Source organism: Meles meles, chromosome 17, assembly GCF_922984935.1.
Source record: "Meles meles chromosome 17, mMelMel3.1 paternal haplotype, whole genome shotgun sequence".
Taxonomy (NCBI): Eukaryota; Metazoa; Chordata; class Mammalia; order Carnivora; family Mustelidae; genus Meles; species Meles meles.
The window spans coordinates 46,258,754-46,274,726 of record NC_060082.1 but is presented as its reverse complement, the minus strand read 5'-3'; the positions used below and the strand labels follow the sequence as shown (position 1 = coordinate 46,274,726).

Below are 15,973 nucleotides of genomic sequence, written 5' to 3'. Positions count from 1 at the left end.
ACGATCATTTTATTATAAACATACCAAAGCATCATGTTGAATATCTGAAACTAATATCTGTGATATCTCAATTTTTTTTAAATCAATAAAAATTCTTTTAAAAGATGTAACTCAGAAACAGATGGAGATACATACAGTCAGGTATGTAGGAAGAGGCACAGAGCTCCACACCGTCACCAGGCACATCACTCTCCCCCCAGATCTCTACTGTTCATTAGCCTGGAAACTCTCCAAATCCAACACATTAGGATTTTTATGGAGGCTTTGTTCCAACAGTATAGCTGATTGACTCACTGGCCTCTGGTGAATGAATTCAATCGCCAGCCCCTTTCCTCTCTCAGGAGGTTGGAGGTAGGACTAAAAAGTTCTAACCCTCTAGTCACATTGTTGGCTCAAACTGGCAACCAGCCCCCATTCTTAGATGCTTTCCAAAAGTCATGTCATTAACAACAAAAGACACCTTTATAGCTTTCATCACTTTAAAAATTGCAAGGTTTTAGGAGCTCTGTGCCAGAAAAGAGAAAAAAAATGTATTTTCTATACAATAAATCACAATATCACACCCTATAATCATCTCAATGGATGGAGAGCACTTCTACATACATCCATGGGGAAAATCTCAGAATCTAGTAACAGAAAGGAATTTCCTCAACCTGGTTTATGGCATTTATAAAAGTGGTACAGTGAAAACCATAGTTAATGATGAAAAACTGAATGTTTTTCCCCCAGAGTCAGAAAAAAGCCAAAAATTTCCACTCTTACACTTCTATGCATTACCACTTCTATACCACATATTATACCAGAGAGCCTAAGAAGAAAGAAAAAGGCATATAGATTTCAATATAGATTGAAAAGGAAGTAAAAATGTCTACTCCCAGATAATATGATGATCTATGCAGAGAATCCCAATTCTGGGGCACCACAGTGGCACAGTCAGCGAAGCGTCTGATTCTTAATTTGGCTCAGGTCATGAGCTCAGCGTCCTGGAATCAACCACCTCCCCCCTAATCACATCGGGTTCCACGCTCAGGGTCAGGAGAGTCTGCTTGAGGATTTCTTTCCCTCTCCCTCTTCCTGTGCCTCGCTCCTCCTCCCCCTCTCTCTGTCACCCCCTCCCCCCGTCTCTCGCTAATACATAAAAATCTTTTTTTTTAAATCCCAACTCTATAAAAGAGCTACTAGAATGATCTAAACTACAGAAATGAGTTTATCAAGTACCTTGATTCAAGGTCACAAGATTCAAGGTCAATACACAAAAAAGTCCAATTCATTTTCTATATACTAGCAACAATAAACTAGAAAATAAATTGAAAATATCCTTTATGGTATCAAAAATACGAAAAATGCAGGGGTAAAATTTAACAAAATATATGCAAGCCTTGGGTACTTAAACTATAAAAGAGTACTGAAAACTTAAAGACCCAAATGGAAAAACATACTATGCTCATGGATCAATACTGTTAAGATGTGAATTCTCCCCAAACTTATCTATAGACCCAATGTAATTCTAATGAAAATCACAAGAGGCAATATTTATTTTTGGTGGAAATTAACAAGTTGGTTTATATCAAACTAAGTTTATCTGAAAATGCAAAGAACCTAGAGTAGCAAAAACAATTTGAAAAAGAAAGCTGTAGGATTTAACTATGTAATTTCAAGGTGTTACAAAACCAGAGTAATCAAGATAGTGTGGTATTGGCAAAAGACCATGTAAATCAATGGACTGAATAAAGAATCCTAAAACCTACACATACAAGACGTCAATAGACTTGATAGAGGTGCTAAAGTAATAAGGTAGTTCAGTGAGGAAAACAATATTTTACAAAAAATAGTGCTAGAGGAATTAACTATCCATTGCAAAAAAACTTTCATCCATACTGGTACCTTATATAAAAATTAACTTGAGGGGCGCCTGGGTGGCTCAGTAGTTAAGCCTCTGCCTTCAGCTCAGGTCATTATCTCAGGGTGCTGAGATGGAGGCCCACATCAGGCCCTCTGCTCGGCGGGGAGCCTGCTTCCCCCTCTCTCTTTGCCTGCCTCTCTGCCTACTTGTGATCTCTCTCTCTCTGTCAAATAAATGAATAAAATCTTTAAAAAAAAAATAACTTGAGATGGAAAATAAACTTAAGAAGAACTAAGGAAATGACGTAAGCACAGACCAGAAGAAAGCATTTGCAAAACATGTCTCTGGTAAAGGACTTGTACACATTCATATATAATTCTTCCAACTCAACACAAATCTCAATTTTTAAGAATGAGCAAAGGATGTGAAGACACACTTTAAAGAAGATGTACAAAAGGAAATGTGCATATGAAAAGATGCCCAACATTATTCATCATTAGAGAAATTCCAATTAAAACCATAATGAAATATCACCACACATCCATTCAAATGACTAGTATTTTTAAAATTAACAATACCAAATGTTAACAAAGATGCAACTAGAACTCTCTTATGTAGCTCACGGGAGTGTAAAATCGCAAAGCCACTTTAGAACACAGTTTGGCAACTTCTTATGAAGTGAAACATATACTTACTGAATGACCCAACAATCCTACTCCTAGGTATTTACCCAAGAGAACTGAAGACCACAGTCATACAAGTATATGCAAATGTTCATAGTAGCTTTATATATAAATATCCCAGAAAGGAAACAACCCAAATATCATCTAATGGGGGTAGATAACTCTATATCGATAGAGTAGAATGATATGCAATCAAAAAAAAAGTAACAAAAGCATCATGCTAAGAAGCTAGACACAAAGGCCAGACACTACTTAATTCCATTTAGGTGAAATTCTTGAGAAGTCAAACTAATAGAAAGCAACGGTTTTTATATCTGTGGCTATAGCTGGGAAAACAGGTCAATTCCAAAGCAGCATAATGAAACTTTTTAAAAATGATGGAAATGGTTTCTTTTTTTTTTTTTTTTAAAGATTTTATTTATTTATCTGACAGAGAGATCACAAGTAGGCAGAGAGGCAGGCAGAGAGAGAGGAGGAAGCAGGCTCCCTGCGGAGCAGAGAGCTCGATGCGGGACTCGATCCCAGGACCCTGAGATCATGACCTGAGCCGAAGGCAGCGGCTTAATCCACCGAGCCATCCAGGCGCCCCGGAAATGGTTTCTTAATTTTGATGGTGATTACATGACTGGCTATTTTGTCAAAACTCAAACTGTACCATTTTAAATGGGTAAATTTTACTGTATGTAAATTTTTACTAAAGCTAATTATTTTTAACTTATACAGATAAGGCACTTTTATATCCTGAATTTAATTTCCATGTGCTTATTCTGAACTCGATTTAAGCTGCCATCTTGTGTGCACTGAGAAGGAAGATAGTGGGGGAGGAGGGGACCCTAATTTCATCTGGTTCCTGGAATTCAGCTAGCTAGCTATCAAATCATTCTGAACCCCTGCAAACTCAACTAGACATCTAAGGAAAGAATTGCTGCAATTAATGGAAAAGTGACCACTTTTTGCAAGGTAGGAGGTGTGGAGAAGTGAATCCAAGGAGATATATCACAAGATAAATCCCGGAGGGAGAGAGCCAGCTACCAGAAAGTGGTATTGCCACAGAGCACAAAATTGGAACTTCAAGCAATCTGCTCCAGTGAGGGACGTCCTGCCTGAAAGGTGCTCAGATGGCCAAACGGGCAGAATCCTAGGTGGGGTAGTGTGGTCTCAAGATCCCTGGAGTCACAGAAAGATCAGGCATGCCTGAGTGCAGCAGAGTTCCCAAGCATCAGAGCAGGGAAGCCAGCTGCTATCACTGTGCCCAGGAGTGGCCTTGCAGGTCGATGTTGCCATAAACCATAAATGAGGGGATGACAGGGCAACGGCTATCCAAGCAGGAGCCCAGCAAGAGGCAGAACCACAGCAAAACCTCATCCCTTCCATGGGAGGAGCAGTCGTGGTATACATGGCAGGAGCTTGTTAAGTTTGGAGACTCGACACAGGGTCACGTGCCTGAGATAAAAAAAAAAAACTTGGTCACAGTCTGGGTGAACACAGAGTATGGACAGAAACCAGGGAGCCAAAAGTGATTGACTCCTTTTCCATGAGGGTGCACTAAAGACTGGGGGCACAAACTTTCAGCTCTAGGGGCTGGAGATCACCATTTCCATTTTCATTTCCATCCCCAAAGTGGGGCAGAAAGCCTTCAGAAACAAAAGTCACATAGAACAATGTGAAGCAGCTACACTGAACCTGGCCCCCTAGCAAGGGCAGTCCCTGAGGTCAAAGACACCTGAGAATCAGTGCAAAAGCCCCCACCCCAGGAGACTAGCAGGAACATCTGTGATCACACCGAACTGCAAAGCTCCAGCACTAGGATAAAATAGTATATAGATTTGGGGTCTCTTCTCATGATTCTTTAGTCTTTGGTTTCAATTATTTTTTCCTTTTCAACTAGTTTCTTTTTTTTTTTTTTTTTAAAGATTTTTTTATTTATTTATTTCACAGCGAGATCACAAGCCGACAGAGAGGCAGGCAGAGAGAGAGAGAGAGAGAAGCAGGCTCGCCGCGGAGCAGAGAGCCTGATGCGGGACTCGATCCCAGGACCCTGAGATCATGACCTGAGCCGAAGGCAGCGGCTTAACCCACTGAGCCACCCAGGCGCCCTCAACTAGTTTCTTATTTTATGAGCTCTTTAAATCTTTTTTAATTTTCATTTTTACATTTACATTTATATATATATATATATATTCTTTATTTTTGGCTTTCTTTCATTGAATTATATATATATACACACACACACATACACACACATATATACACATACATATATATATGTATATATATACACACATATATATTTCTCTTTCCTTATAATTTTGGGATCTAGATTCTTCTAACAGACCAAAATACACCCAGGACTCTGTTCTGGATACTGACCAAAATACACCCAGGATACTGCTCTGTTCAATTGACTTCTTGGATTATATTCTCTTTTTTTGTTTGTTTTTGTTTTTGTTTCTGATCTCTTCTCATTTTTTAGTATATATTTTGATGGGGATGGTTGCTATACTTATATTTTATTCTCCTGTTCATTTATTTTTCTCTAGACAGAATGACAAGATGGAAAAATGCACCCCAGAAAAGAAAACAAATGGCAGTATTAACTGCCAAGGAATTAATCAATATGGATATAAGCTGCTGGGCCTAGAATTCATAATAACAATTATAAAGATACTAGCTGCGCTTGAAAAAAGCATAGAAGACACAGGGAATCCCTTTCTGAAGAAATAAAAGAACTAAAATAAATTCTAATCAAGTTGAAATAAAAAAGGCTATTAGTGAGATACAATCAAAAATGGAGGCTCTAACTGCTAGGATAAATGAGGCAGAAAAGAGAACTGGTGATACAGAAGATTAAAATGATGGAGAGTAAAGAAACTGAGAAAAAGAGATAAACAGCTACTGGATCATGAGGGGACAATTCGAGAGATAAGGGATACCATAAAGCAAAACAATATTAGAATAATTGGGGTACCAGAGGAAGAGGAGAAAGGGGAGGGGGGACAAAAGGTATACTGGAGCAAATTATAGCTGAGAATTTCCCTAATTTGGGGAAGAAAACAGGCTTTAAGTCCGGAGGCAGAGAGAATCTCTTTCAAAATCAATAAAAATAGGTCAACACCTCAACATATAATAGTAAAGCTCAGAGACAAAGAGAAAGTCCTGACAGCAGCTCAGGACAAAAGATCTGTAACCTACAAAGGAAAAAACATAAGGCTGAAAGCAGACCTAGCCACAGAGACCAGGCAGGCCAGAAAGGATTGGCATGATACATTCAGGGTGCTAAATGAGAAAAATACATAGCCAAGAATACTTTATCCAGCAAGGCTATCATTCAGCATAGAAGGAGAGAAAAAAATCCCCCAGGATAAAGAGAAACTAAAAGAATTTGTGGTCGCTAAACCAGCCCTGCAAGAAATATCAAAGGGGATCCTTTAAGCAAAGAGAGAGCCCGAAAATAACTTAGATGAGAAAATAACAGATACAATATACAGCAACAGTGACTTAACAGGTAATACAATGGCACTAAATTAATATCTTTCAATAGTCACTCTGAATATAAATGGGCTAAATGCGCCAATCAAAAGACACAGGGTATCAGATTGGATAAAAAAGCAAGACCCATCCATATGCTGTGTGCAAGAGACTCATTTTATTTATTTTTTTTTTTTTTTTTTTTTTTTTTAAAGATTTTATTTATTTATTTGACAGAGAGAGATCACAAGTAGGCAGAGAGGCAGGCAGAGAGAGTGAGAGGGACGCAGGCTCCCTGCCGAGCAGAGAGCCCGATGCGGGACTCGATCCCAGGACTCTGGGATCATGACCTGAGCCGAAGGCAGTGGCTTAAACCACTGAGCCACCCAGGCGCCCAAGAGACTCATTTTAGATGCAAAGACACCTCCAGATTGAAAGTGAAGAGGTAGAGAACAATTAATCAAACTGATGGACATCAAAAGAAAGGTGGCAATCCTTATATCAGACACATTAGATTTTAAACAAAAGACTGTAATAAGAGATGAAGAAGGACACTATATTATAATTAAAGGGTCTATTCAACAAGAAGATCTAACAATTATAAATATTTATACCCTTAACATGGGAGCAGCCAATTATATAAGCCAATTAATAACAAAATTAAAGAAACACATTGACAATAACACAAAAATAGAGGATTTTCACACCCCACTCACTGCAATGGACGGATCATTAAAGCAGAAGATCAACAAGGAAGGAAGGGTGTTGAATGACACACTGGACCAGATGGATCATTGGATACATGGATCATGTATCATTCACAGATACATTCAGAGCATTCTATCCTAAAGCAAGAGAATACACATTCTTCTCGAGTACACATGGTAAATTCTCCAGAACAGATCACAGACTGGGTCACAAATCAGGTCTCAAGTGGTACCAGAAGATTAGGGTCATTCCCTGCATATTTTCAGACCACAATGCTTTGAAACTGGAACTCAATCACAAGAGCCAATTTGGAAGGAAAACAAACACATTAAGGTTAAAGAACATCCTACTAAAGAATGAACTGGTTAACCAGGAAATTAAGAATTTTAAAAATTCATGGAAACAAATGAAAATACAACCATTCAAAATCTTTGGGATAAACCAAAGTGGTCCTAAGACTATTTTGTTTCTCATAGAAACAAGAAAGGTCTCAAATGCACAATGTAACCTTACATCTAAAGAGCTGGAAAAAGAATACCAAATAAAGCCTAAACCCAGCAGGAGAAGAGAATTAATAAAGGTTAGACCAGAAACCCACGAAATAGAAACCAAAAGAACAGTAGAACCCATCAAGGAAACTAGGAGCTGGTTCTGTGAGAGAATTAATAAGATTAATAAACCCCTGGCCAGACTTATCAAAAAGAAAAGAGAAAGGACCCAAATTAATGAAATCACGAGTGAAAGAAGAGAGATCACAAGCAACACCAAAGAAATAAAAAAAAAAAAAAAAATTGTAAGAACATATCACAAGCAACTATATGCCAAGAAATTAGACAATCTGGAAGAAATGGATGCATTCCTAGATATAAATTACCAAAACTGAACCAGGAAGAAATTGAAAACCTGAACAGACCCATACCTAGCAAGGAAATTGAAGCAGTAACCAAAAATCTACCAACAAATAAGAGCCCAGGGCCAGACAGCTTCCCAAGGCAATTCTACCAAACATTTAAAGAATTAACACCTAGTCTTCTGAAACTGTTTCAAAACCTAGAAATGGAAGGAAAACTTCCAAATTCTTTCTATGAGGCCAGCATGACATTGATCCCAAAACCAGCCAAAGATCCCACCAAAATGGAGAATTATGGACCACTATCCCTGATGAACATGGATGCAAAAATTCTCACCAAGATACTAGCCAATAGGATCCAATAGCATATTAAAAGGATTATTCGCCAGGACTAAATGAAATTTATTCCTGGGCTGCAAGGGTGGTTCAACATTTGCAAATCAATCAATGTGACATACTACTTTAATAAAAGAGAGGACAAGAACCATATGATCCTCTCAACAGATATAGAAAAAGCATTTGCCAAAGTACAGCATCCTTTCTTGATTAAAACTCTCCACAGTATAAGGATAGAGGGAACATACCTCAATATCATAAAAGCCATCTACAAAAAGCCCATAGCAAATATCATTCTCAATGGGAGAAAACTGAGAGCTTATCCACTAAGGTCAGGAACATGGTAAGGATGTCCACTATCATCACTGTTGTTCAACATAGTACTGGAAGTCCTAGCCTCACAAAGACAAGAAGAAGAAATAAAAGGTATGCGAATAGGCAGAGAAGTGTCAAACTCTTACTCTTTGCGGATGACCTGATACTCTATATGGAAAATCAAAAAAACTCCACCACAAAACTGCTAGAACTCATATATGAATTTAGCAAAGTGGCAGGATATAAAATCAATGCACAGAAATCAGTTGTATTTCTATGCACCAACAATGAGACACAAGAGAAATTAAGGAGTCGATCCCATTTACAATTGCACCCAAACCATAAGATAACCTACGGATAAACCTAATCAAAGAGGCAAAGGATCTGTACTTGGAAAACTATAGAACACTCATGAGAGAAACTGAGGAAGACACAAAGAAATGGGAAAGCGTTCTATGCTTATGAAATGGAAGAACAAATATTGTGAAAATGTCTATGCTACCCAGAGCAATCTATATATTCAATACAATCCCTATCAAAGTTACCATCAACTTTTTTTTACAGAGCTGGAACAAATAATCCTAAAATTGGTATGAAACCAGAAAAGACCCCAAATAGCCAAAGAAATGTTGAAAAAGAAAAGCAAAGCTGGTAGCATCACAATTCCAGACTTCAAGCTCTTTACAAAGCTGTAATCATCAAGACAGCGTGGTACTGGAACAATAACAGACACATCGATCAGTGGAACAGAATAGAGAACCCAGAAATGGACCCTCAACTCTATGGTAAAGTAATATTCAACAAAGTAGGAAAGAATGTCCAATTTTAAAAAGACTGTCTCTTCAACAAATGGTGTTGGGAAAACTGGACAGCCACATGCAGAAGAACGAAACTGAACCATCTTCTTACACCAAACACAAAAATAGTCTGAAAATGGACGAAAGGCCTAGATGTGAGCCAGGAATGTATCAAAATCCTAGAGAAGAACACAGGCAACAATCTCTGTGACCTCAGCCACAGCAACTTCTGGCTGGACAGGTCTCCAAAGGCAAGGGGGAAAAGGACAAAAATGAACTACTGGAACTTCATCAAGATAAACTTTTGCCCTGCAAAGGAAAGAGTCAACAAAAACAAAAGACAACTGACAGAATGGGAGAAGATATTTGCAATTGTTTTATCAAATGAAACACTAGTATCCAAAATCTATAAAGAACTTAACAAAACTCAACACCCAAAAAATAAATAATCCAGTTAAAAAATGGACATTTCACCAAAGAAGACACACAAATGGCCAACAGAGACATGAAAAACTGCTCAACATCACTTGGCATCAGGGAAATACTAATCAAAACTACAATGAGATACCACCTTACACCAGACAAAATGGCTAAAATTGGTAAGTCAGGAAACGACAGATGTTGGCAAGGATGTGGAAAAGGGGGAACCCTCTTACACTTCTGGCAGGAATGCAAGCTGGTGCAGCCACTCTAGAAAACAATATGGAGGTTCCTCAAAAAGTTGAAAATAGAGCTACTGTATGACCCAACAATTGCGCTACTGGGTATTTACCCTAAAGATACAAATGTAGTGATCTGAAGGGACACATGCACCCGAATGTTTATAACAGCAATGCCCACAACAGTCAAACTATGGAAAGAGCCCAGATGTCCATCAACAGATGAATGGATAAAGAAGATGTGGCACGCACGAATACTATGCAGCCATCAAAAAAGAAATCTTGCATTTGCAACGAGATGGATGGAACTAGAGGGTATTATGCTAAACGAAATCAGTCAGAGAAAGACAATTATCATATAATCTCGCTGATATGTGAAATCTGAGAAGCAAAACTGATAAACATAGGGGAAGGGAAGGAAAAATAAAACAAATTGAAATCAGAGAGGGAGACAAACCATAAGAGACTCTTAACCATAGGAAACAAACTGAGGGTTACTGGAGGGGAGTGGTTTGGGGGGATGGGTTAACTGAGTGATGGGCATTAAAGAGGGCACAGAATATAATGAACACTGGCTGTTCACAACTAATGAATGACTGATCTCTACCTCAAACTAATAATATACTATGTTAATTGAATTTAAATAAAATTTAATTAATTTTTTTAAATGCAAAAAAAAAAAAAAAGAAAAAAGGCTGTTATCTTGCTAATTTAAGCAGGCTTTTCTTGGTTGTCACGGCTTTGTTCAAAAATCCTTCAGTGTAGGGGCGCCTGGATGGCTCAGTGGGTTAAAGCCTCTGCCTTCGGCTCAGGTCATGATCTCAGGATCCTGGGATCGAGCCCCGTGTTGGACTCTCTGCTCAGCAGGGAGCCTGCTTCCCTTTCTCTCTCTCTGCCTGCCTCTCTGCCTGCTTGTGATCTCTGTCAAATAAATAAATAAAATCTTTAAAAAAAAAAAAATCCTTCAGTGTATACATAGTCAAAAAACTACCAGCACCACAGTGTTCAGGGCAGTCATTCGAGTGAAGATATCCATGAGGTAAGTTGCAAATATATTTCTAGGACTTTGGTGAGAAGCTGGAACTAGAGAGAGATCTGCGAGTGATCTGCAGAAAGTACATGTAGGCCTCACTTTTCAAAAGCTCACATTATGCCACTTTGCTTTTATGAAGGATCTGGGTAGGGCTAGTTCTTGCTTTGGCTAACTCAAAGTGGGGCGCCTGGGTGGTTCAGTGGGTTAAGCCTCTGCCTTCAGCTCAGGTCATTATCTCAGGGTCCTGGGATCGAGCCCCCCCATCGGGCTCTCTGCTCAGCAGGAAGCCTGCTTCCCCCACCCCGCTCTCTGCCTGCCTCTCTGCCTACATGTGATCTCTGTCAAATAAATAAATGAAGTCTTTAAAAAACAAACAAAAAAAGAAAACAAAACTTGGCTAAGTCAAAGAAATTGAAAGAGGATTTTCACTTTTACCAAAAAAGGCCAGAAGTGAAAACAGCATCCAGCATTCGTTCTGCAGTGAGTGGTCACAGGGGCTGCTCTGAGCAGCCAGAGGGGCACCACCCACCTCCTTCCCCAAGAACTTCATTCAGCATCAAGCAATGGTGGCTTGAAGCTGTACTTTATCTCCGTTCATTTATTTTGTGTATCAATTACCAAGATATGTCCTAAGGCATCAGAAAAACCATTAGCAAGATATATTGTAAAATATCAGAAATGCCCACTAGAGATTAGTTTGAGAGTCTGGGAATGTTCAAAATATTTTCCATATAAATTAATGGTAATTGCCTCCTTGCTTCATAGCAGTTCAGGCCAAGAAAGGTTTCCTAGGAACACTCTACTTACAAACAGCAGGGGAAACATGTTGGAGAAACCAGAGGAACTGATAAAATTGTACTGTTTTCCCACTGCCACCTCTCACTAGCTAATAATCCACACAACCATAGAAAATGCTCAAGTTAAATCTGAAATGACTTGAATTTTAAAAGGTAAGCTCTTCCATCAGATCTAAGTAATAAACAGTCAATTTAAATGCATTTTTGGTGTATTTATATCTGTAAAATCAAATCTCTTACATATCTTACCTGATTTAATTTTTCAGTGTGATTCAGCCTTGAAGTCTCTACTACATTTGACTTAAAAGTCTTTTCCACATTCAACATTTGCTTTGGCGGTTCCATCTTTGAAGCAGGTGGTGAAAAGCGAGCCTTTACAACTGGGGAGCCTGTGGAGTACGATCTGTGTGATTTCATTCTAAAAGGCTGGGTAAACATTTTACCTCCTTTTGTGAATAAAAGAACAGAGAAAAGTTGTCAATAATAATTTCTACTTTATTTTCTGGTGGTTATCTATAGAGGCTATAACCTAACTGCCCTCAACTTTGAAATAACAATTAAAAAAAGGGAGCTTATGTTTTCATATTGCCAAATATAATTTACATACAATGGAAAAGATCTATCATCTACAGAAGAAAACCAAGAGATCATTAAGTGTTGATACTGAGAAGGTTGGGGCTACCTAAAAATTCCACTTAAGGCCACCTGAATATAATTAGAGGCAGATTTCAATAGGAGGTCCAAAAGTCTCCAAGTAAGGAATCTGCTTAAAACTATGTTTCTCAAGGGGCACCTGAGTGGCTCAGTGGGTTAAGCCTCTGCCTTCAGTTCAGGTCATGATCTCAGGGTCCTGGGACTGAGCCCCACATCCGGCTCTCTCTGCTCAGCACGGAGCCTGCTTCCTCCTCTCGCTCTCTCTCTCTGCCTACTTGTGATCTCTGTCAAATAAATAAAATCTTTTAAAAAAAAAAACAAAACTATGTTTCTCAAACCAGACAATCACCTAGTAGTATGGGAACAAGGAAAGGCAATAAAAAGCTATATAATTAAGGATATTCTATAGTACACATTTTTTTTCTTCAGCATTTGAAGGGAGGGAAATACCACTGAAAAGATAAATGTTGAGGTACAGCACGAAAATTTATCACTAGACTTCATTATAGCCTAACTCTTTACCATAAGATCAAGCACACGCGTGCACACGCGCATGCACACGCACGCGCACACACACACACACACAGTTTCCAATATATCCTGTGGAAGAAGGGTCCACAGATGGGTAACATAAACAATCCAATCACTGGGAAGGAATATCGCTCCCCTCATTCAGTAAGTTGGCAAACTGCTTTATACAAGTCAACCTCTAGTAAGTTTAACAGCATGATCAGTTTGTCTCCCTAAGTCTGAGCAACTCAAGAATACTGATACTTAAAAAAAAAAAAAAAAAAAAAAATTACTGATACTGTTGATGGTTCAGGGTTAAACTCAAAAAACACTCACTGGCCCCTGCAGTCTTCCCCAACCAGAGCATGTAAACACCCTATAATCTTCATCAAATTATACTTCCTATCATAGTTTAAGTATTGGTTTCTACCCTTGGGACCTTCTCATGGTTTCACCTAGATTAATTAGAGATTTTAGAGAAAAAGAAAAATCACTGAAGTAGGCATAGAAATTCCCCAAATAGGCTCAGTGTATAGATTCTGTACTGTCAAGGGTCTAGTGAGGCACCATACAAATGATCACATTGGTCTTCTGAGACTTTGAGACAGTGACTCAGGGATGAAAGGTACAGCATAGGGAATACAATCAATTGTATTGTAATAATGTAGCTACACTGTGGTGAGCATAAAATATATTCAAAGTTGTCAAATCACTATGTTGTACACATGAAATTAATGGATCATTTTATGTCAACTATATATATACATATATGTATGTATATATATATATATATATATATAAATATGTGTTTAAAAAAAAAAGAGGGACAAGTATTGGGAAAGAAAAGCACTGAACAGTATTAAGAGCTATGCATCAAACCCTGGCTGTAACACTTTTCTAGTCATGCAACTTTGGAAAAGTCAATTAACTTTCCTGAGCTTTCTTTTCCTTATCTCTAAAACTGGTATTCACCCTTCCATGGTGTGGCAATGAGAATCCAAGGTAAATTGCTAAATATGGTGGTTATCATTACACTACATAAATTACTGCAGTGCCTGCTAGGATATCAAAGAACTGTGCCAGCAAAAATCAGATGGCATGGGATGCCTGGGTGGCTCAGCCTATTAAGCGTCTGCCATCAGCTCAGGTCATGATCCCAGGGTTCTGGGATGGAGTCCTGCATCAGGCTCCCTGCGCCTGCCACTCCCCCTGCTTGTGCTCTCTCTGACAAATAAAATCTTAAAAAAAAAAAAAAAAAATCAGATGGTCAATGCTACTGACTAGTATTGTTTTTTAAACTTTTCATTTTCAGGGCAAGTGGGTGGCTAAGTCATTAAGCATTTGCCTTTGGCTCGGGTCATGATCCCTGGCTCCTGGGATCGAGCCCCACATCGGGCTCCCTGGTCAGCGGGAAGCCTGCCTTTCCCTCTCCCACTTCCCCTGTTTGTGTTCCCTCTCTTGCTGTCTCTCTGTCAAATAAATATAAATCTTTTTAAAAAATAAAAAGTTAGAAAAAAAATACTCTTCATTTTCCACATTATATCTTTACATGAACACAAATGACTCATGTTCACTTACAGTGTCCCAGAGAAAGCAGATCTTATGTTTTTATAGTAAAAGCTACCACTTATACTATAAGCTTACTAAATGCCAGACACTTTTCAGAGCTCATCTCATTTAATCCTCAGCACAACTCCAAGAGGCAATTATTATTATTCCTATTCTAGAGAGGAGAATCTATGGCTTGGACATTTTAAGTAACTTGCTTGACATCATTCAACCAGCAAGTGGGAGCGCCAGGATGCAACTTTCAACACAGTCTGGGAGCTGAGACATTGCACATCTCCATAGCTGCCATGGCTGCTCCAAATTCTGCTAACCCACAATCCAGTGACTAATGCACACATGCTTACCTGCTGGCCATCTTCTCTGCCTTTCCTCTGATACGCTCTTCTTTAGCATCAACAAAGAACCTGCTCTGGTCTGCTCTACAGAAATGACATCCGAAGCAGCATTAAGCACTTCAAACATAGAGAGGAATCCATACTGCACGTACTGGAATGAACGTCCAAATCGTCTGACAAACGCCTTCTCAAAATCAGAAAGGAGAACAGGAGATAACGCCAAGAGGTCTTTCAACTCACTCTTCACAACAGCTGGAAGAATGGGGGGCACTCTTCCTCGGTAAGGTACTCGCCTACATGAGCTTGGCCCAGAGCAAACACTGGCCCTTCCCTTCTGCACGGAGTTTCGAACCTTATGGCTGCTTCTCTGTTTTGCAACCAAACTTGCTATTCCTTTGGTGGATTCATCTGGAATGGCTAGGGAGGTTTGGAAAAAGAAATCATATTTAGATGAAAACTTAACTCCTTTTTTTATCCTGTACATCTGTCGTTATATAGACAATTTTTAACTCTCCAAGGAGCTGTGTATCTAGGTAGCATTATAAAAGTGAACCTTTGGTTCCTCCATTTCTTGTACATTACAGACGACCACTTGTTAATTCCTCTACCAGAGGATGAAGACAGAAAGATAAATCCTACTATTTAGCATTACCACTGACTGGTGAAACATCTGAAACTCTCAAGATGAATAAACTTCCTTGTAATATTTGTTTCATGAAACTTAAAACATGAGTTCATAATTTAAAAGTCCAATTGTTATGCTTCCTCCAATTTAAGGTGCAATAATCGGAAATCATATGCAAAATGTAGTTTTTGTGAATGCACCTTTTTCCGGGTAAAGATTTCTTCATTTTGTTAAAGCTTTCACTCTTCGCACAACCTCAAAGGTAACCATGAACCCTTTCCCCCTCAAAATGTTAAAATTCCCTCTCTGGAATACAGGGTAATTGCTATATGCAGGGGAAATGCTATAACAATTCCTTTTAAGTTTTTATATTAATTCCAGTTAAAGCTACAGTGTTAGCTCCAGATGTACAACAATGGGTGATCCAACACTTCCATGCATCACCCATTGTTGATCACAAGTGCACTCCATAATCCCCATCACCTATTTATTTGCTAGAATAATTCCTTACTAAGTAATAATTACTGCTTAGCTTATAGATCTTAAACCCTAAGCTTACCTTTCAGTACTACAGTACCATGCCCACAGGGGCAGACAGCTACAACATCAGGCATGTCCAACACCAGCTCCATAGTTGACCGATAGCCAAGGATTCGGAGTGGCAAATGGCGGCCAACCATCAAAAGGTACTCCTTTTCCAATTGCTGTGGGGTCAAACCATCTTTGGTGGAAATGAGAAGTGACCTTATTTCTTTCCTCAGGCATTCCTGGACACGGTCCTGTTCAGACAT

The 15,973-nt window shown here is 38.9% G+C and overlaps 1 protein-coding gene across 4 annotated transcripts in view; it reads right to left on the bottom strand.

Moving 5' to 3' along the window:
• Positions 1-15,973, bottom strand: part of TDRD5 (tudor domain containing 5) — an 87,207-nt gene extending 71,234 nt beyond the window's left edge. For 2 of the 4 annotated variants that reach the window (XM_045983442.1, XM_045983445.1), the window contains exons 1-3: positions 15,742-15,973; positions 14,567-14,974; positions 11,739-11,932 (exon numbers count right to left, since the gene is read on the bottom strand). In XM_045983442.1, coding sequence (XP_045839398.1) covers positions 11,739-11,932; positions 14,567-14,974; positions 15,742-15,973 — 834 coding nt within the window. Of the gene's footprint in view, positions 1-11,738; positions 11,945-14,566; positions 14,975-15,741 lie in introns of all 4 variants that reach the window. The other 2 variants (XM_045983443.1, XM_045983444.1) reach the window with 2 other exon arrangements.